Here is a 21,228-nt window from a genome sequence, read left to right as displayed (position 1 = left end):
GTTCAACACTGCGTATCGCTCCCACCCTTCCCCCATTTAGGGTCCCGACCTCCTGCTTCTGTTGCAGTGAAGAGCATCAGTGAAACGAGGCGAATAGACAAACCCGGAAAATGGTTGTCCTTCAGAATAAAAGTCTAAATGTAGTCCTTAAAGTGGTTATGAAGGCCAGTGGCTGCACGGAGGTACAGAACCTCGGAAGTAATTATGATAATGAATGTATTACAATATACGATGAAGATCACTGGCATATTATTTGTATTAGCGTATGTTTCCAAGCCTCCCATCTTTCAGGTGTATGATTGTCAAATGTCAAAATTCTTGAATTTGGAAAAGATGGACTAAAGATACAGCAAATAGTTCCTCCTTCCCTCACAATATGGTCTTCTGGAACACGAGTGTAACACAAGCATTACCATATTACAGACACATTTTTACAGTTTGTAACTTCATTAATGGGTCTCAAATGTCATAAATATAACCAAATAATTGTACTATCCAATTTATCCAACCAGAAATGTCCACTCTGACTACGCTTAAATATGGTCTCTTTAGAAAGGAAATCTTTTAAAAAACAATCAAAATCTGATGCGAGTATGGCAGCTGAGGAGCATTATGTTTAGCTACATTGTTTTCCACACCTACATTGTCACAGAGTATATACATTGTAACATATTATTACTAGACAAGATATCAGCTCATTCCATCAGACCAAAACAGACAAAGAAAGGTAATTAAAGCTACAACAGTATCAATATTTTTTTCCAAAGCATAAAAATTAAAAAATGTGTAGTGAAGAATTGCATGTCTTCAGAATTACCGCCAGAGGGTGCAATTGACACGCCAGATAATCATTTTATTTTTATACTTTGACCGGAAGTGCGTTCCCACTGCGACGAGCTTCGCAGTTCGTACTATAAGCTTAGTTTCTATGTCATGACTGTAGCTACGAGTTGTGTTTTCAAACTCCAAAATGCGGCGTTACATTCGTGCACTAATGTTGTGCACGGTGTTCGCCGTGTTTTCGGGCTTGTACGTTTACAGTAAACTATTTTACGCGGACGTGTCTGTCGGTGGAAACGGACCGAAGAGGGTTTTCATCCCACCGAGAGTCCCCGGAGGCAGGCGAGGTACCGCGGACAAAACTGGGCCCAAAAGCCCACACTGGTACAATAGGTAGGACTGGACTTTTATGTTTTTACTGCTTTAACGGGGTACAACTGGGGTAAAAAAATACATTTCATAGGATACGCATAAGTGTATATGTATATATCAAAAGTTACTCTGTACCACACTGGATGTATAGGAATGTAACGCTGACTGACTGAACGGCCCAATCCAGACAAAGTACACTGCAGCTAGCTTCATCTTTCTATGGTTGTAACGCGAGACTTGGACAGGTGTGGGACCTCACGTGCACCCTCCCTCAGAGTTCCGGTTGTAATTGATACATCACTTAAGTTATGGATACAGTTGTCATACAAATAGCCTACACAGTATGACTCCCACAGACCAATAACTCAAGTATTTTTCTTAAAGTCACAGTTGAATCAAGTGCCCTTTGATGTCAAGATGAGCAACAAATGTTATTATTATTATTATAATAACATTATACCCAGGACTCTGACATCTTTTTACATCCTCACTCCGACTCTCCTTCCTCTCACTCAGGTACATCATGCGTCAGCAGGGTCAGGCGGAGGCCGGCGGCGTTCAGAGCAGATCTGAACCCCCCATGCATCTGGCCGTGGTGGCCTGTGGGGAGAGGCTGGAAGAGACTCTCACCATGATCAAGTCCGCCGTGCTTTTCAGCATCAAGCATCTCCAGCTGCACATCTTTGCCGAAGATCAGCTACACGCCAGCTTCATGGAAGCCGTGAGTAGGAAAATACTGCAAGTTGCTTGCAGTTTCACTGTAAACGACAGAGTTTGTGTTGATCATATCCTGTATAATATACCCCTACTATTAATGTATCTGTGTTCCAGTTGGAGGCGTGGCCTGGTTTTATTCGCTCCAGGTTCAACTACACAGTCTACTCCATCAGCTTCCCCAGTGAGAACGCAGCAGAGTGGAAGAAACTCTTCAAACCCTGCGCTTCTCAGAGGCTCTTCTTACCCGTGAGTTTCTTATAGAAACATGAGAACCACAGTGGAAATGCATATCTGACATCATTATGACATTCTCAGTTAGTTTTATAGACAAAACATAACCCAAGTTAGAAAAAGGACTGGGAAACTATAACAGATTATGTTCCGTTACCCTGAGGAAAATCTACTTTGTCAGGCCACTGCAGAACATCCACGTTATTGATGTTCTCGGGGACATCTCCTTTGTCTTTCTCCATCTGCGCAGCTGATCCTGAAGGACGTCGACTCGATCGTGTACGTCGACTCAGACATCCTCTTCCTGCAGCCCGTAGACCGCCTGTGGGAGTTCCTGTCCCAGTTTAATTCCTCCCAGCTGGCCGCCATGGCCCCGGAGCACGAGGAGCCCCGCATTGCCTGGTACAACCGCTTCGCCCGCCACCCCTTCTACGGCAGGACGGGCATCAACTCGGGGGTCATGCTGATGAACATGACACGGATGAGGAACACGTACTTTAAGGTAAGGCTGAGGAGATATTTGTTCGGCTCTGTTTACTGTATTTGTGTACTACCTTTATTGGCCACAAGATGTCCTCCTTCCGCTGCAGATGTTCACCAAAGTCTGTGCAAGGAGTTGGCAATTGTGAAGCTCCCGACACTTACAATATTGTGACACAGTAAAGGCATCTTTTTGGTGTTTACATATGTGTTGTTGACAGAATGACATGACGTCTGTGGGGCTGCGTTGGGAGGAGCTGCTGATGCCTCTTCTTCAGAAATACAAACTCAACATAACCTGGGGAGACCAAGACCTTCTCAATATCATTTTCCACCACAACCCTGGTAAGGCTGCACGCACCAGTGCAGCACACATAGCACGCATCTTTCCACATACAAGACTGTAGACTTTTATACATGATGCTTTGCAACCTCCACAGACAAACTGGAGAGGGGTTACTTGTTATCGACTGCTAGATTAGTTTATCGTGCTCATCAAAGTCTACAGGATGTCCCTTCGCATGCCCGATTTGTTGACTTGTTTCTGTGTTCGTACACTTCCACTCACAGAGTGCCTGCTGGAGTTTCCGTGCCGGTGGAATTATCGTCCAGATCACTGCATCTATGGCAGCAACTGTGCGTCAGCGGAAGAGGATGGCATCAACATCCTGCATGGAAACAGAGGGGTTTACCACGACCACAAACAACCTGCATTCAGGGCCGTTTACGAGGCCATACGGAAGGTGAGCAGAAGCCCCCGCATTGGTGTGTTTGTGTTGGAGTCTGTGGGATGCTTGAATACACTTGTCCATCTATAGGCTTTGTGAATTCAGTCACAGTATGGGCCTTTTCTCATGTTGCATCACAGGATATGGATTTGACATGATGGGATTTATGGACATAAATTGTCCCCAATGCATAAAATTAACTGCGTTTCTATTTATCTTTTATTAATTTAATATTGTTCACTTTAGACATCTTCATCAAACACAACTAAAATGTTTTACCCATTGCTTTTAAAAAAATCTATTTCACTAATAATTACTGAAGACCTAAAGTAGATAACAAGGCGTCATATCAAGATGAGTGCAGTTTGTCTACGATTACAGTTGATTAAAAAGGTAAATATTAACAGAAGCCCGAGGTCTCAACAGCCACAGCCATTATACAGGCAGATATTGATGGCAGCAGAGGAGCAGCCAATGCAGCCTCATCCTGCAGTCCATCATTAGAGGATGCATCCGACTCCTTTTTGACTGGAAACACTTGCTTCCTTCTTATGATCACAGGTTTTATACATCCGCACATCACGTTTGACTCATTGCAATTTGTATTTCCACACATACCGAGCGCTGAGCACTTGGCAAAAACGCATTTTGGGAAATAAGAGCGTCTACCAGAAAAGTGGCTGAAAACAGGCCCCCTGTTACAAGTCTCTTGGGTATATTAAAGTTAAAAAAGAGACAAAAGAGGCAGCTGAGCCCTTTTCAAAGTGTTGTCGGTGTAATTTAGTGCATCATCCGATGAGAGGAGCCCTTTTATAACCCCAGTGACACACCTGCTCTCCAACACCGCCCTGTTCATTCACCCTCCGAGATGAGATTTTGGATTGGCGCTGACCCTAAAGACCATTAAGTGTTCGTAACATCCGATTGTCTTCATTGGAAAACAAACGTCCACCATTTCCAGAAGGTCGGAGTGAAAGCTAATTTACCCCATGAGGATTGTTTATGGGTTGCTTACCAACAGTGTAATGATATTGACGACACCGGTGGCATTTACTTAATGAAGCCATCAACGTTGGGAGTCTCATTACTTTCCTATTAACACAGCATTGAACAGAGATCAGAGCAATGGCTGATATACACCGTATGTATGCATGGTCTGCAGTTCAAACTGCAGCTTTATAGGACAGGATCAATTACAGCAGTAGACACACATGTACCTCTGTGGCTAGAAGCGAGCATGAACTTGAGGGCCCCTAGCGTGCGCTAACACATTCTTTCCCAATAGCCTATGTTGGTATTGATACTTTCATACATCTGTGATTGAGTCTGGTCGGCCAGGAGTATGGATTGATATTCTGTGTGTTTCATCTGCAGCAGAACCTCAGGAGTCTGAGCAGTGTTATGGAGGGAATGACAAACATAACAGCGCTATTTTCAGGCCTGGAATAAATAAACCCACAAAGTTTGGAAAAGTCGTGGGGTTTTGCTTTGCAAATACTTCTATAAAACTATGTTGGTTAGACAATATTGTGTTCGGGCAGATGAGATTCATCACTTGGCATGACATTGTTCTCTGCGTGGGGTGACAGACTCTGACCTATTGTTTTATGACTGAACAAATGTTTCAGAGAATGTATGGTCATAGAAATTTGCCTCAAAGGCTTGGAAAAGTCGAGGAAATTTCATGGTAACCTTGTGTATAAACCCTGACTTTTACTCGGTTTATAAAATATAGCATAGTTGCTTGAGAATAGAACTAAGTGATGATGAATTGAGGACGGGCACAGAAAAACATGGCCCAAAGTGCAAATCCTATGCTCCCATTTGACAAACCCAACCTGGCTGGTTTACTGTGACTTAGAACATGTCTAATTTGATAGGGCTCAGCTCAGTAGCAAGTCATTCTTAAAGGCCCATACAGGGAGGCAGTAAAGAGAAACCTCTGGTAAGCTTGGGCAGCAGAGACAAAAGGGTGAAGGCTGGTTGGAGAGCACACAAATACTGGGTCTGATTGCTAATCTGGAGCAGGTGTGTAATCAGGTGAGGGCCTGAGGCGGGAAACACACGGAGTGCAGATTGAAGACAGGTGTTGCTGATAACATTAACGATGGCTGTGGTGTATTCACCCGTCACTTTGAGCTTTTCTGTTGTCTTCACTGCTTTACATGATTGTTGAAGTTGAACTACTTTACCTGAGCTAAGTGGCCACAAGATTGTTGTTAATTTAATTTTAAAAGTCCTATCGCCTGTTGTTAATATCACAACGAGTGATTCATTCTACTGTGATTTTCTTAATAAACTGTGGCCATGCCCTGTATCCTCACACAAGGAAATGGGAATACAAGCAGCAGTGCTCCTCCCTGTCTGTCCGCCCGTCTGTCCCAAGCAGACCACAGCGGTCTGTCCGTCATAAAGCATCTCCTCCCTCCCTCCACTGCAAAAAGAAGCTGAGCCCGGGAAGCAGCAGTTAAATTTTTACAGCCGATGGTACGTTTAGAGTTGGAGTCTGCACACCAACAGCGCCCCATCAGCCACACAAAATCAATACAACAACTGTAAATGCAACTTTATGACCTTGCAGGTGTGTGTGTGTGTGTGTGGAAGAATGTGCTCATAAAAACGCCATTCTCTTTGTGACCCAATATCTGGGACTCAACCGAAAGCAAATGAGCTGGCATAAAAAATGGTAATTCCCCTTTGATTTCCTCGGAGCGTTGTAAAGGCCCCTTCATTATTGGGAAGACATGAAATTTCTTCTGAAATCCCCGGTTATCACCGAACGGTAAGCCTATAGCATAAAACTGACTCCAACAACGTGGGCCGCTTTATGTTATGCCCGGCCGACCGATCAGATTAGATGTGCGGTCCCGTCTGAGTTCAGCATGCCTTGCGGATTTATTTTTTTAATTTATCCAGAGAAAGAAACCCAAATGCTGCCCAAAGCACCACTTTGCCCACTTGTTGAGGGAATCCGATCAATTCCACTGGAACAGTAGCAGGTTGAGAGCTGTCCTCGGGGGAGTTTTGATAGTACTTTGGGATTGCAGCAGCTCATTTTAAGTTTACAACCTTTAGACAACCGCCACCCCCGTGTTTCAGCTCTCTGTAGAAACAACTTACTTGGCAAGTTTCTGTCATAAAAAAGTTCCTTTTCATCAGGATGCTTTTTGTTTCCTGATGTAAGGTCAGTACTTTTAAACCGAGGAGCTTATTCTCCGTTTAAATATGGAGTGCTTTTGGGATTTATCTTTATATCCTCGGAGCAAATCTGGAAACAATACAGCCCACCAAACCTAAGCGATGAATTGTTTTTGTCGTTCCAGTTCTCTTTCGGCGCAGACCCAGTGGCTTCGTTGTTGGATCCACTGGAGGAAGAGCTGCTGAAGACGACACACACGTATTGTGGTAAATCCCACGCGCTTCTCACCAAGAGGCTGGCACACAGCCTGGCAAACATCAACAGTAAGGCCCCACGTGGACGGTGACGGAACGGAATCACAATGATGGGACGGAGGCCAAAAGGAGGGCGGGCCTTGAGCTTGTTCTCAAAGACTTGATTGTGACTGAACAGTAAGATACTGTACAGTTTATTTCTAATCCTCCAACAGCAGGGTTTTTAGACTGATCACAAAAACATGTTTTACTTGGCAAACTGTTCGATAACAAAGAATTGTGTCCACACTTCTTCGCGGACAGCTAATGAGTGGAGCTTTTAGATTATTTCGGTGAACACCTGCTCCATAAAACAGTTGGAATTGTCTCAAACTGAGACTAATTAGTGCTCACCTCTTAAGTTGCTCTGGATAAGAGCGTGATGTAAATGTCTGCAATCTGCTCTAAATGTTACGTTGTGTGAACGTATAGCAGAGAAAGCTATTTACTACTGGTGGACACATGGATTGTTTTTTGTTTCTATTACAGACTTTTATGACATTTTATGTTTTACTGACAACTGGGGATTTTTTTTATTTTTTTAAAACCAGCCATCTTCCAATCATTTCTTCCTTTCAGTGCCTTTGGTGACCGACTAAAGGTGAATAAGCCTCATGGTGCAAACTATCTGTAACAGCTTGGAAGAGTAGCTCTTGACTTTCCATATTGGAGAATGTATTGAACCTTGTGAAACACTCTTATTAAAAGAGACAAAAGAATCCTATCAGAACTGGACGAAGGCCCCATTTTCACAGCTGTATGCACTGGCCCACTTTTTTCACCATCAGAAACCATTTCAGTACCAACAACATGGAAGAGAAGTCGTTTCAGAGCATATGGTTTTCCTGAGTAAAGGTTTGTCCTGCTCTGTTATTTTATCTGTTACACAGATCACCTTGACCCAAAATACAACAAGCAAAAATGAGGAGAGTCACATGGTCTACGGTCAAGTTTATGTTTTGGGATGTCAGGTCATGTGACTCGACAAATGTTTCTTTTTTGTGTCTTCTAAGTTTATACATTTCCTTTTGTTACTTTGAATACACGTGTTTCTGGCAATTTGTGACTAATTCAATACTACAGCCAGCGTACATAATGCATAAAAATTGTTATTGAAAATATGAATAAGCTACAAGTTCCACTGCCAATGCCAAAGCATTTCTTTTTTACTATAATTATGGGTTTTTGCACCGTTGAATGTATTTTCTAAATGTTATTTTCAGTGCTTATGTTGGTATGGTTGTATTGTGAGGATATGCTTTGTGACATGTTTATATGTCATGTGCTGTGTGTGTGTTTTTTTTACATTAAATATCATTTTTGTGGAACTGTACAGCAGTGTGTCTTGTTTAACCACCAGAGGTCAGAATCTTTTGATATTTTGGTACTAGTGCTTAATGACAGATATTGTTTAGGTACTTTTTACAATAATAATAAAATATTTATAACAATGTAATAACATAAGGGGAAAGCTACTTAAGCAATTGAATTTTTAAAATCATTGCTATTATTTCCACACTTTAATAATACAAACATGTCATTAGATGTTTTCTCTTTTTACCAACATGAGGCATCTTTGTAAGTTTATTCTATAAAGATGTAGCGCGAAGAAGATTGATGCTACTTTTCTATCGCCTCCTTGGGCAGATCAATGGACTTTCCAATAATCCATGACCATTTCTGCCTCAGCTCTGAGGCGCTCATAAAGTGTAAGTGATGGACCAATAACACGGCCGTATACGTGCCTGTCTGGGACACTGTATTGCATTGAGTATGTAGAATGAGTTTATGCTTATTCCCATTAGGTGGGGGATACAACTGTCCGTTTATGACTCCAGAGGTAGTTTGATTCATTGCACCAGAAATATCCTTCATTCATCACTATATATATATCCGTATGAGAGCTTATCAATTACCTTTATTGACCGGTGTGCTTAAATGCAACATGTAACAGACCAGGTCCCCAGAGGGGAGGGAGACAATGGCTCGGATTGAGCACCACATAGAAAAATTCAATATCGCCCGTCCTCCGAAGGTTTAATTTTCCTGAAACTACATGTTTTATATCGTAATAAATTATTCCGATTTTATTCCTTTTGTTCCATCGCGGCTGGAGGAGAAACTATTTAAAATAAATACGTGACCTCCAGCTTTTAGAGTGGGGTTAGAGTGGAAGATGAGGAGGAAATGGGGACATCGCAGAGTAATTAAATGTCTGTGTGTGCATGAAAGAGAAATATATTTATATTTGAATCAAGGTAAGGTTGGCTATTTTTCTCTATTGTCACAGGACAAAATGTTGAAGAGGAGAGCTGAGTGCATAGTGGGGGGGGACAGAGAAAAGGCTGACGGAGTGTGTTGAAAGAAAAGAACAAGGCTGTCATAGCCAATATAGCAATTAGGGCACTCTACTGCTCCAGAGTTCCATCTTTTGGTTATTGCCTCTGAAAACAGAGTAGGACCTATAAATGGTATCATCAAAAGAAAAAGGCGACTGAGGAACAAGAAACAAACATATTCCAGGTATGTGCACCGGTTGGATGGCATACAGTGTATAGCAGTGAATAGCTATAGCAGGGTTCATTATAAACTGAATTAATTGATCAAATAGGATAAACAACCACGGAGGTAAAATCTGAAATCGATAAACGCCACAAGAACCTGAAGAGGTAGATTAGTGCAGCATGAGAAATGTATTTTATCATCATTTTTAACTGGTCAAGGGGGAACCGTTGCTGCTAATCCATCAACACATGCTACATTACCACTGTGCCTCTAAATGCGGATGCATCCAGTGTGAATAAAGCTTAAAAAAAAGGGCTGATATTACATACGCCTGCTCAAATGTGGTTCTTATTGCTGATCTATAAAGCACAAAGAGTACACAAAAAAAAAACCTTTAGAAGTCGATCTCATTAGAAAGCAATATCTATTTCAAGATGGGCACTGTGTGCTCTCCGTGCTTGCATGTATGTGTCATTTATAGTGAGTGTACGCTTTGATCTAATGTAGAGGTTCCTTTTATTCATGCGACTTGCCATATAGAAGGACAAGACTACATCTGTCTAATTCTGACAGCTTGAATCACACAGTATATGGATGCATAATGCACACATGTTCAAATGCAGCGGGTTGAGAGGCATCACACGCACGCACTCACTCGGTATATGACTTCTGCTCCACAAAATTTTAGCATGTATGTCATACGGTACTGCCAGATTGCACAGTAGGGGGTCATTTACATGTTGTAATAGGGTCTACATATCACTGCTGTAGGAGATGAGAGAGAGAGAGGCACACAGGCCTGAACGTTCCCCACAAACAGAACGCCTCGTGCCGCGCTTCTTATTTACATGTGTGCGACTCCCGGGGTACATTTGACGCCCAGCGAGATGGAATATGACATCTCTGCTCGTACCGACGCCGAATCTGCTTCAGTGATTCACTGGGTACGTCACGTGAAGAAAGAGAGTGATGGGTATTTCAGGCAGATTGGTTTATTTACTTCACAGCTTATTTACTGTGTTTATTTGTCTGACTCGTGGCGGCAATTGCCACGCAGCCAAGCCAAAGGACGTCTCTGTCCAGCTCTCTGCGAAATCTGGCTGCTTTCAAGGGAGGCAGCACTCAGGAATGTCCAACTATTATCTGTCTCTCTGCCAAATGTGATCCTTGTTTTTGTCCCCATTGCTTTGAATGTGTGGTCTGTCCTCCCCCCCCCCCTTGTCCTGCCTATACCTTCTTGCATTCCTAAGTTTCTATCTTTCCACATTATTTCTACAAGAATCCACCTTTGAAATCCTCTGACCTAGTTTCTCATGCACCCATCAGAGGGCACGCAAACATCCAAAGACAAACCACACTGCGAATACAAAAATACCCAACGGCCTCATCAAAGATGTTCTTTTTCTTCTTCAAGAAATGGCAACGGAATAGTTTCAAAGATAGATTGTGTTGCAGACGTTCACACCTCCGAACATTTCAAGAATGCCAGTGTGAGTGTGTGCCTTAGAAATGCTAGCCTTGGGGATACGAGCTCTTTCGCTTTTGTACTAGACCGTAGGCACACATTAGAGCCCAAACCAGGCTGCTACCGTGAGACAAACACATCCAAGGACAATAACGAGACGTTATCGTCTTTTCATGCATTTGAGGTTGTTGAGTTACTGCTCGCTACAAAATGGGATGCTCGGGAGGGGTTTTGAAGTGGTTTGAGCACCTGGGTTTGCGATATTAACATAAAAGCTAGCAACAGTGTCAAAAGCACACGGCTCCAGAATTCCCTCCGGAGTGAGTCACGTCGTTTTTAAAGGAAATGTTTAAAAGTTAGCTTATTAGCATTAGCATATTGTATTATAATTGTGAAGCTACCACCAGCAGCTGGGCAATTTGATTGTAATTTTTACACTTAATAAAATGTAGTAATAATGTAGTAATTACTGAGCTCTATAGGTGGATGTATTTTTTTACTTTTGGTATGAACCAGGCTAGATGTTTCTGCCTCGCTGAAAAGATAAATGATAGACTACACAACTTTTGCACTTCAATTTCTGTATGTTTTTAAACCATATGGCTCTATTTTGTATGAATTAGTGAGCTTTAGAGGTGTCGTTGTTACCTTTGTACAGAGCCAGAGTCAATCTTCTTATCTAACTCCCTGCAAGAAAGTGAATAAGCCTATTTCCCAAAATGCTGTCCCTTTAAAATATTGTGTGATGTGTTGGACTCTTGATATAAAACGCAAAATGACAGAGGTTTCGAATTCAAAATATTCCTTTTGCAGAGAATGTCAGCAGCATGGGAACACAAAGCTGCACATTTATATGCACTTGTGCACAATACACCTTCACACAGGAAATGCGCACGCGCACACACACACACACACACATCAGACTCACACACCATCTGCTCTCCCCTGTCTATAGAACCCATATAAAACTTAAAGCCGAAGCAGAGGTGGCGCTGAGATAGAGGGGCTGACATCAGAAATGAGAGTGACCGTGGTGCTTTTATATCCCAGCATACCCTGACCCTCCTCCTCGTCTCGCCGCCGCATCCTCATCGCACAACAATAGATTTCCCATTACTGCTCCCTTCTTCGGTCCATCCCTCAATCACAGCTCGACAATATTTACCCCCGGAGTGCTCTGTTTCAGAACATACCTCAGCGCGTGCTTGTGTGTGTGTGCGGTCATGTGAATATTTGTTCATGGCTGCAAAAGTGTGCTTATATGAATGTGTGTGCAGTGAAATGTATAGCTTTATTGTATTCCAAAAGCCCAAAGATTATCTTTTCCATTCTCCTCTCTTTTTTTTTTTTTACCCACCCAAGTCGCTCTTACTCACACACTCCCTCTTTCCCCTGTGAGCTTTTCAATTAAGCAATTACAGTAGCAGTGAATAGAGCCTGCCTGGACACTGGCGCTCTATTGTAGAAGCACCTGTCCCCCCATAGACAGCAATTACCTGCCAGGCTGGAGGGGAGTTGCAGGCTATTGTCTGTGTGCATATATTTGTGTGTCTGTGTGTGAAACAGCGACTGTATGCGTCTGCTCAGCCTGTGTGTTTGTGTGCACACTCATTTCGGCTCTACAGGGTCTTTTGTGTGTGTGTCAGAGCTGGCCGCACGCAAGGGGAGATTGTTCTTAATTAGTCATATTCAATGACAGTGATGGAGGGAAATTTAGAAAGTCTACTTTTATTTGAGATAATTTCCACAAAAAAAAATATCAACCTAACTTTCATTGCAAGTACGTTTGATTGTTCAGGGTGTGTGAGCGGGCGTGCAGTGGGAGCAGACCAGCGTGATTTGGCCTGGAGCAGCTCAGATACCGCTGGCGCCTACAAGCGGCACTTTCATGGCGTCGTTAAACGTTTTAAGCCCTGCTATAGAGCGAATTAAAGAGGGGTTTTCTCTCAGCGTGAGCAGAGAGTAAGTGGAAAGTGGCAAAGAGAAAAAAATTGAAGCAACTTCAGAAAGCTTTGAGGGGCCGCTCCAATCCACTTAAAACCATATATATCTGGACACAACGGCTGTGCTCGACAAAAAAACGTTAAAAGTCACGGAAAGATTGAAAAATAATTCATCAAACCGTATAACACTCGAGTCGCGTGTGCACAAGTTACAAATGCAACAGGGACCCATTCAAAAAAAGATTTCTTGGCATTGCTACTTCTGAAAACAAAACTCCACAGGGTATCTTGTGATATATTATAGTGTTCCCAAAAAAGCATGTATAGGGGTTCGCAGATATGGCCGATTGACGTTTACATCAGGTGGACCAAAGTGGACACGGGGACGTGGAAAGTAGCTTTAGCAGGCTTTATCGCTGTTAGTTCCCTGAACTAGCACAGGTATAGTATCTCAGATAGCTAGCTAGCTTGGTAGCTGAAATGACTGACAGGCTTCAAAGCTTCTCAGCTAACAAACATGTTGACTTACACCCTGGAAGGTGCTGCACTTAACGCAGTCCCTTTTTAATTCTTAATCTCTAACTGAACCAACATGTCAGAACACAGTGAGACTGATACCATAACAGTGACTCTTTAACACGTCAACAAGTGTAGTCCTATAGATTGTCTTTGTTGTTCTTTGGTTCATTACCAATTAACATGTAACATTGAGAACAAGCACACACAATTAATTCAGCAGGTGTTCTCTAACTGCAGCAAAGAGGGCAGAGTTGCTGTTGAGTCCTGCGGTTTTCCTTTGCATTAATTGCGAGAGCTCTTGAAGTGTGGCCCTACTGGTTTTATGTCGCCGATTCATTGCATCATCAATGTGTCTTTTTCTCGATGTTGCCTTTTTGTTTTGAGCACACTATTACATCCAGGTAGCTTCTGGGAACAATTCATCTAAAGTAGTGGAAGTAAAAAGTGTATGATAACGCATTAGATCATCAGAATTACATTTAGCCAACGGCATGGAGTGCAAGGAAAATATACTATGTATTAAATGTTTTGACAACCCATAATAACTTATGTATGCATAATAGATTTGTGCGAGGTAAAGCTGTTTCCAGGAAAAGTTTGTTGAGTTTTTAGTAGGGCTGCAGTAGCTGAACTCACTTGTGGGGTATAATCTAGGAAATGATGATGATGCAGTATTTATATTTCTGTCAAAAAAACATTTAAATCGTACAGAAAATTGCAACCCCAGCTACTTTTTCTTCACCCAGGCAGCTGAGGTGTATTTGTCCAAATGACACCCCGGTGAATCCTGTGTTGGTGTCTTGTTCTGGCAGCTCCCTGGTGTGTTAATTTACGCCCGGGTCCATTTTATAGTGAGCCCCTATTGATCTGCGTGAACACACATGTAAGGCTCTAAAGCTCTGGTAAGACAAGGCAAAATGTCTGCTACATATTGATGGTGTGTGTGTGTGTGTGTGCATGTGTCTGTGCATGCAGTGCTTCACACCATGTAATTCTCAAACCTCTCAAGGTGGCAAAATACGTCAGCATCACCCTATCGCACTGTTCCCATGACGATAACGATCCACTCCGTTAATTAAAGCCCTCTGCTTCCCCGCTGTGTTATGTGATGGACAGGTTAAAGTGTGCCATTAGGGGCTTACACAGTACACATGTACAAAGACACACACGTAAACAGAAATACCATAATTTAGTGATGTGACTAAGTGGAGGACTCTAAATGCTGCATTGTTTCTCAATCTGTTTACAGCTCTATTATTTCCCCCAGGTAAAAGCACCGACGCATGAAGATGATTTGCCGTCAAATCTACCAGTAAAATGCAGAGCGACTAATGGTTAGGCGTCTTGGCAGGGCTCCAAGTCGCCGTAATCAAACGCATTCAGAATTTATCAGTGATGTTTATCAGGCTCAGCGCGCTTGATGTTCCGGGCGGAGGATGCGAGGCAGGATATGAGGCTGATGGTTTTGATCAATCACTGATAGCATCACACGGGACTAACGAGGTCTCCTAACGAAGGAACACGGAGAAAAGGATGTAATTGGGAAAACTCATGATTATCTACCACAAAGATGGATTCATATTGTCTGGGGAGACTTGGTGAAGAAGGCAGAGGAAAGAAGGAGAGAAGTGTTGAGAAAGACAAAGACCACAGGCTAGAACAATCATGTGTCCTTTCAATTAAATCCCTGAGAGACAACTGAAACCCTACCTGCTGTCTGTTATATGACAAGATACAATGTTAAACTAAATGGCCCATATATACACATACAACCTCTGGTGCAACGGCCAATATTTTGCGTGTTCCAGTGTAGCCAGTGGATATCAAGGCCAAGACTTCCTTTTCTGTGGGCTGGTCAGAGTTTACAGTCTGATTAGCAGCTTGAGACGCGAGAACTGAGCTGGAAGTAGCCAGTTAATACTCAGTTAACAGTTTATTTTAATTCAACCTCCATTACTCAAAGCAGCTCGGACTGCAAACGGAAACCAGAATGCTTCCGATACCCAAATCTTGTCCTGTTGCTTCACTGTTCTGTTTATAGAGATTACCTATTTAATAATCAAGGCATGGAAATACAAGTGCCTTTTTTAAGGTCTTTAATCCACCCATCTCTTTCCCCAAGTCACGAACCAGCAGCAGTGAGGCAGGCAGAACCGGCCCGTGGATCCTCCTGCTGGGGCGAGCATATATTAAGGGCACTTCAGCTGCTCCGACAGGCCTCACTTTGATCTGGGAATACACAGAGTCCTCAGTGCTGACAGTTTATGTAAGCAGCAGATCCCCAGCCTGTCGGTCGGCTCACCGCCACTTTGGGGGGTGGAAAAGAAACAGCTCGCGCTTTTGAGAGCGCCGGACATGGAGACACGCTGGGAGAAAGACAGGGATAACAAAGCAAAATAAAAAGACACTGACACATGTGGGTCTTGAACATTGGAGCGTCTCGATTGAAGAGGAATGGTGGAGAAGTCTCGGGGCATTTCAAACACAGCAGCCAGACTGCAGTCAAGGTCGTGGCACAGCGTGATGACTTCCCAATCTTTATGTGCTGCTGCGCTGATGGTGAAATAGAAGTGAAATCGACGCCCTGAATACCGTCCGATGGAATGATTCCACTTTCTAAGGACTCATTCATTAAGAGGTTAACGACTCGAAATGGGAAATTAATTTAACGTCCAATGGAACATTCCCCACAAGTGTGTGTGTGAGGAATGGACCGTGCTCAGCCATCGGCCTAATGTTCTTCAAAGTCAAGATGAATGGACCCCTCCCTTCCTCAGTGAACTCCATTTCTCCTATACCGATCATAGATATGGGCGGTTGCTTTTTTTCATGGCCGGATTCAATTTATGGTTTAATTAAAATTTTGGAGCCAAAAAGACACTCTCGTCTTCAATAGAGCAGCTGGCCCCCGAGATGTATTTATGGATATAGTGAATTGAAAATGAAAAGGCACAGAGATTTTGACTTACAGATTGTGATATCATTTGACTGAGCCACATATATGAGCTCACACTCGACAGCTGGTGGAAACTCCTTTTTAGTTAACCGTACGCCTGACGGTAAGTAAGACTTCCACCAAAGACTTACTCACTAAAACTCCCTCCATCTCTTTGCTCACTGGGGAACAATAAACCCAGATGGTAACTAGAAGTATCCACGCATGCAGTATGAGGACAATTTCTGATCATAATTTACCCCCAAGCTCATCACAGTAATGTTGTGTTTGCAAAATGCTTAATTCCTTTTTGATTCAGTGTCGTCGTAAAAAGACACAGTCTTTGTGGAAGTGAACACTATTTCAGTTGTCTGGCCGGCTACAGGCTTACTGTCAGTTATATTGGCCGATGCTGATTAAAGCTTTAAATTTGGATCACTGGCGATTCAGGCTCTCAATGTTGGTCAACAGTGATTAAGCTGTCACTGCAGGGCAAGGTCATTTTGCCTTCTGGTAATGATGCAGACTGCTTTTCTTCTGTCTACGTGTTTTCAATATCTAATGGTGATTGCACTAGCAAAATGAAAAAAAAGAAACTTCCGTCAATTTATTTGTTAGCATCTATAAAATTGTACACTGGATGTACAAACTATCTTTGAGTCATCTATATAGCTGCATTTCCTTTGTTACTGGGACAGATTTGATAAAGGGAACGTGGTTTCCTGGTGGATCAGTGGTCTGGAGTGTGTGTGTCGTATGGTGTGATTGAGTCCAAATGTGAGAACCGAACATTTCCTGAATGTCATCCAATTCACTCACTGTGTATACATATTGTTACCTGCAGTGATGGTGTGTTGGGTTCTGAGTTCTGAGGGACTACACGGAATACTGTGCGTGAACACATCCCGTATAGACATGAAGTACTGAAGGTATCGCTATGCTGGCTGTGTATTGTTTCTGTTTGGACCAGTTGCATTACAGCTATATGTACAGTCTGTGCTTTGGACTGGATATCAACATATCATTTTTGATTGTTTTATCATTCCATTATATTGCTTGTAGTCTACTGTTGTATACACTGCACAAATGTTGACAAAGGACTTCAATGAATTAGGATTAGTTGGATTAAGATGGAATTAAAGAAGGCACACAGTGATGTCTTAACAAATGGCTACAAATGTCTTTGTTGTTCCATTTTCTGAAGTGTTTATTCACTTCTACCAGCTGTGATTGGTGCCTCCATTGCCATTTCACTCTGAAATGCGTGACAATGGTGAAGCACCACACTCCAAATTGAGCAATGGGGCTGTAAGTATGTATGCTGGCCGTGCTTTTCATGGTGCTCGTCTCATACATGCTCAGAACACTGGACAGCACGATTCAAGCCTGTTGAGGATCGAGGACGGTTATAGATTGTTTAGATTTACAGCGTGGCAGAGGAATAATCACATATTCTAATTGCGGCTAAGTCTGAGCCCTCAAGGGAGCAACACTGCTCCAAAACAAAGAGAGATTAATAATGAAATGATGAGACACGGACTATCAGAGGATGATGCGCTGGGAGGGGAAGCGATATGATTTAAAGATCTGGACAAGCTAAGACTTAATCACTTTATCTGATTGGTATTTGAAGCCATGAATCTCAATTAGCAGGCATTAGGATCTTTTTGGCAGTTATGCGGAGTCCATTTCCATGATTGTACTGGGCCTGCTTGTCAGCCAGAGTTAATATACTGCATAGATGGATGTATTCCAAAAACAGCCAGAGAAAACGTCAGTAGCTCTACTGGCAGTGGACTGAATTTATACGAAATCAGCTCTTGTTCACCTTGAACAAGAGCTGAAGTGCTCTTAGCTGCTGCTGTTGTTTCCTTTTTGTTTTATAATGAATGATTTCCCATCTCTGCTGCTTTGTCTGTAGGGCTTTGTCTCTCCGTGCTAGCCGCTGTGTACTGCATCCTCCCGCCATTGTGTGCCTTAATTACGGCTGAATAGGAGACAATGAGTCTTTTAACTGATAGGCCTTTCTCTTCCGCTTACAGGTCCTTTATCATTCCTCGCCACAGGTTCTCAAAACGGCTGCCTTTGGACCCGCTCCCTCCGTGTACAATTATTAACGAACCAAACCATCATCCTGGTAACCTGCAGATAAGAAATAGGCTAATTCAGTTAGCTTGTTATCTCATCAGTCAGAAGTGAAAATGAAAGATGCGGAGGAAATCACCAAATTAGCCCACTTTGAAGCATTGTCGCTACAATCAGCAAAAAAAGATTAGCTTGCTTACTCCGCTGCTGAATGCATGATTATCAACATGCTTTTCTTTCTTTATTCCTGCGTTTCTGTAGTATTTTTTTATTTATTATTATTCACACTCTGATCTCCCATTTTTGCTCTCTAGGCGCACACACGTTCCCAAACCCAGTTTCCACAGAAGCCTCTTTAGCATCACCTGGGGTCGTTTGGAAGGAACGCTCATCTAGAATTCAGTTTGATAATATGTCTATGAAATATTCACTCTTCTCTCAGCGTTGATTTTTGCATCCTACAGTAAGCTGCGAGCTGCCTCTTTGTGGCGGCGTGCGTCTGATATTGGCAGAGGCTCTCGGGGAGATGTGCGCGGATGACATCGGGGAATCACTCAGACGAGTATGCTACTTGACAGTTGCTCGCTGCCATCCGATGCCTCTCACCTGAGGCACAGGCGCCAGGCGTCCTTCAAAACCATCTGCCTGTCTTTCACTACTAATTGATTTGTCCTTGGATGGAGGTGTCTGGGAAGGCTTCGGGGAGAATATGTATTTTTGACAGATGCTCAGCACGCGAACGTGTACCGTACACGAAAAAGGGCGGGGCCGTGACTGGAAGGTGCTCTCGGCGCCTGCAGGTGAATTAGTCGTCTTTGTGATGCGTCGAGTTGTTTAAAGAAAGCAGTGGGGAGCTTAATGGCGAGGGATCTCAGCAAATTTACGGCAGCAATCTATTTTTTTTTTAAAGCACATAAAACTATTCATCTCTGACTTCTCTCTTACCCTCTGGTAGCTCCTTAACTAAGCCAGCACTTTTCACAGTCTTCAGGGATTCATGTCTAAATGCAAGAAAACACTATCACAGGAGAGGGTGGCCTCCATGCTTATTTGACACAGCCTGATACAGCTTCCAAAGCAGTTTCCCATCATCAAATGCCTGAAGCACTGAAATCGTTTTTTTTTAACACAGCAACATCATGCTAGCCCACCCTTTGTGTGTGTGTGTGTGTGGGACTTTTTCCAGTATGACCATGAATGCAATAATGAATTCAGGAAGTGAGGAATTATTCAAAAAAAGAAAAAGCTGTGAGCCATAAGTCGGATACTGTAGCCTTTCGTTTGAGTTAAGGGATTCCTCCTGAGATTTAACTTTTTGCATAATTCCATACTAAATCTTATCGCCCCTCCTCCAGAACACTTTACCACCTCTCTACTCGCCAACGAATTGTCTGGCAGAAATGTAGGTTACCATCAGCATGATGGGCTAACAAGAAACTTCATAGGCTAAGTCAGACGCTGCAGAAGTAGATGGCTGTGATATCCACAGATCCACTCAAAAGAGATTTAAATTATTCATGGTCCATCATTGTCAAGACCCATCTCAAATCCTGAGGATATAAAATAAGTGTTAAGGGTTCATCACGCTGCATGTCCAGTGTAATGGGAAATACTTTTAATGAGCATCAAGTTAAAGCTGTTTGCTGGTTACAAATAAAGAAACTTCTATTTCAATAATCAACTTGATATCAGACCCACAAGAAGCAGCTCCTGCTGTAGTACCTGCCCTCCTAATTACCATAGGTTCCAGTGCGTGGGGGCTCCTCTTCCCACAACGCAGGAGTGAGTGAGCAGACTTAAACTACGCACCAATAATTGGTGGTGTGGCTCTGAGGATCTATTCCCTGCTGCTTAAACAAGGAGAGTAGTTAATGTATTGGTGTTGGAAGAGGTTAAATGCCTACACTGCAATTTAAATGTAATTAAAACTTTTCTCCCAGTATAGAAAGAAAGTAGACACACAAACATGTTTGCATATTATATACAAAAAACATTCATACCCTTTTGAACATAAATGTTTTAATAGTCTACACACCACTTCTCCTTAATAATGCAGCAGTTATAGAGACAGAAAAATGACAAAATCATCATTATATAGAACATAAAATATCCTTAGATTCCAGAATGCTTTTGAAATGAATGCTACATGCACAACAGGATCCATTGTTGGAGCCAACATGCAGCAAAAGAGTCCCTTGGCAATTCGGAGGCAAGGCAAAGCAATAGAGGGTTTTAGAAATGCAGGTTTAATTATTTGATTATACCTGTGATCGCTTCCCCGCTAACCTAATAACGGTGTGAATGTCTGCTGGGGGTACACATTGATTCCTGGGAGGCTGTGGGCTACAGAAGAGACGATTAACCATTTGCATTTAGATTGTGTGTTGACACACAATTTAGACATATGGCCCTGTGATGCAGACATAGGGAGAGAGAAGCATGGCCCGAGAGATATAAGTTTTCTATGGGGGCCTTTAGTACATGTGTGTGTGTGTGTGTGTGTATGCACATGTGGATGTTTAAATGTACACACGGTTTAGGTGGTCCAGTGTTAATAGCCATGTCTACCTCTCTCCCCCACGGCTCTCCTCTGGTCTTTCTCCTATCAGTGATGAAGGATTGCAGGATTTCTAGCATTAGCTCCAATGTAGCCTTTTGCTTATTAGTTGGCCTCAATACCCTGAGGAGAACATGTGGGTAAATATAAGGGGGATTCAAGGAGGTTCCATCTCGTGAATGGCTGGCTTACCTGATTATGAAGGGCCCTGCAGCGAGGCTCCAATGTTAGGAGACGCAACCATGGGTGAAAAGAAAAACATGGAAATACAGTAAGCAGAGGACGAGAGATGAGGAAGGACACCTTCAATGTGCACTGATGTAAAAGGAACATTACTGTGGGCATTTATTGTCTTCTATTCTGTCGAAGTCAGTGAGACTGTACTGTACTGGAGTGTCAATGGTTGTGCTCTATAGGCAAATGGTACTTTTATATAAGAAATGTGTTTTTACAATCTGGGCCTCATTTTCGTAGTCTAG

The 21,228-nt window shown here is 42.7% G+C and overlaps 1 protein-coding gene across 1 annotated transcript; it reads left to right on the top strand.

Moving 5' to 3' along the window:
- Positions 1 to 886: 886 nt before the first annotated feature.
- LOC142971142 (glucoside xylosyltransferase 1-like) lies at positions 887 to 8,068 on the top strand. The gene is made up of 7 exons (XM_076111778.1): positions 887 to 1,173; positions 1,669 to 1,873; positions 1,984 to 2,115; positions 2,351 to 2,602; positions 2,802 to 2,925; positions 3,151 to 3,323; positions 6,632 to 8,068. Exons 1-7 carry the CDS (start codon positions 971 to 973, stop codon positions 6,791 to 6,793), a joined length of 1,251 nt encoding a protein of 416 aa, XP_075967893.1. The 5' UTR covers positions 887 to 970; the 3' UTR covers positions 6,794 to 8,068.
- Positions 8,069 to 21,228: the final 13,160 nt, after the last annotated feature.

The sequence above is a fragment of the Anarhichas minor genome, unplaced genomic scaffold, assembly GCF_050575085.1.
Source record: "Anarhichas minor isolate MPS153535 unplaced genomic scaffold, ASM5057508v1 ptg000045l, whole genome shotgun sequence".
Lineage (NCBI taxonomy): Eukaryota > Metazoa > Chordata > Actinopteri > Perciformes > Anarhichadidae > Anarhichas > Anarhichas minor.
The sequence above is the reverse complement of the archived record's forward strand: the minus strand, read 5'-3'. Positions and strand labels throughout refer to the sequence as shown.

Bases quoted from the DNA above. Each gene is read 5' to 3' on its own strand.
- LOC142971142 (XM_076111778.1), top strand. From the start codon at position 971: ATGCGGCGTTACATTCGTGCACTAATGTTGTGCACGGTGTTCGCCGTG. The intron at 2,603-2,801 runs GTAAGGCTGAGG...TGTTGTTGACAG, and splicing joins TGAGGAACACGTACTTTAAG to AATGACATGACGTCTGTGGG. The intron at 2,926-3,150 runs GTAAGGCTGCAC...TTCCACTCACAG, and splicing joins CATTTTCCACCACAACCCTG to AGTGCCTGCTGGAGTTTCCG.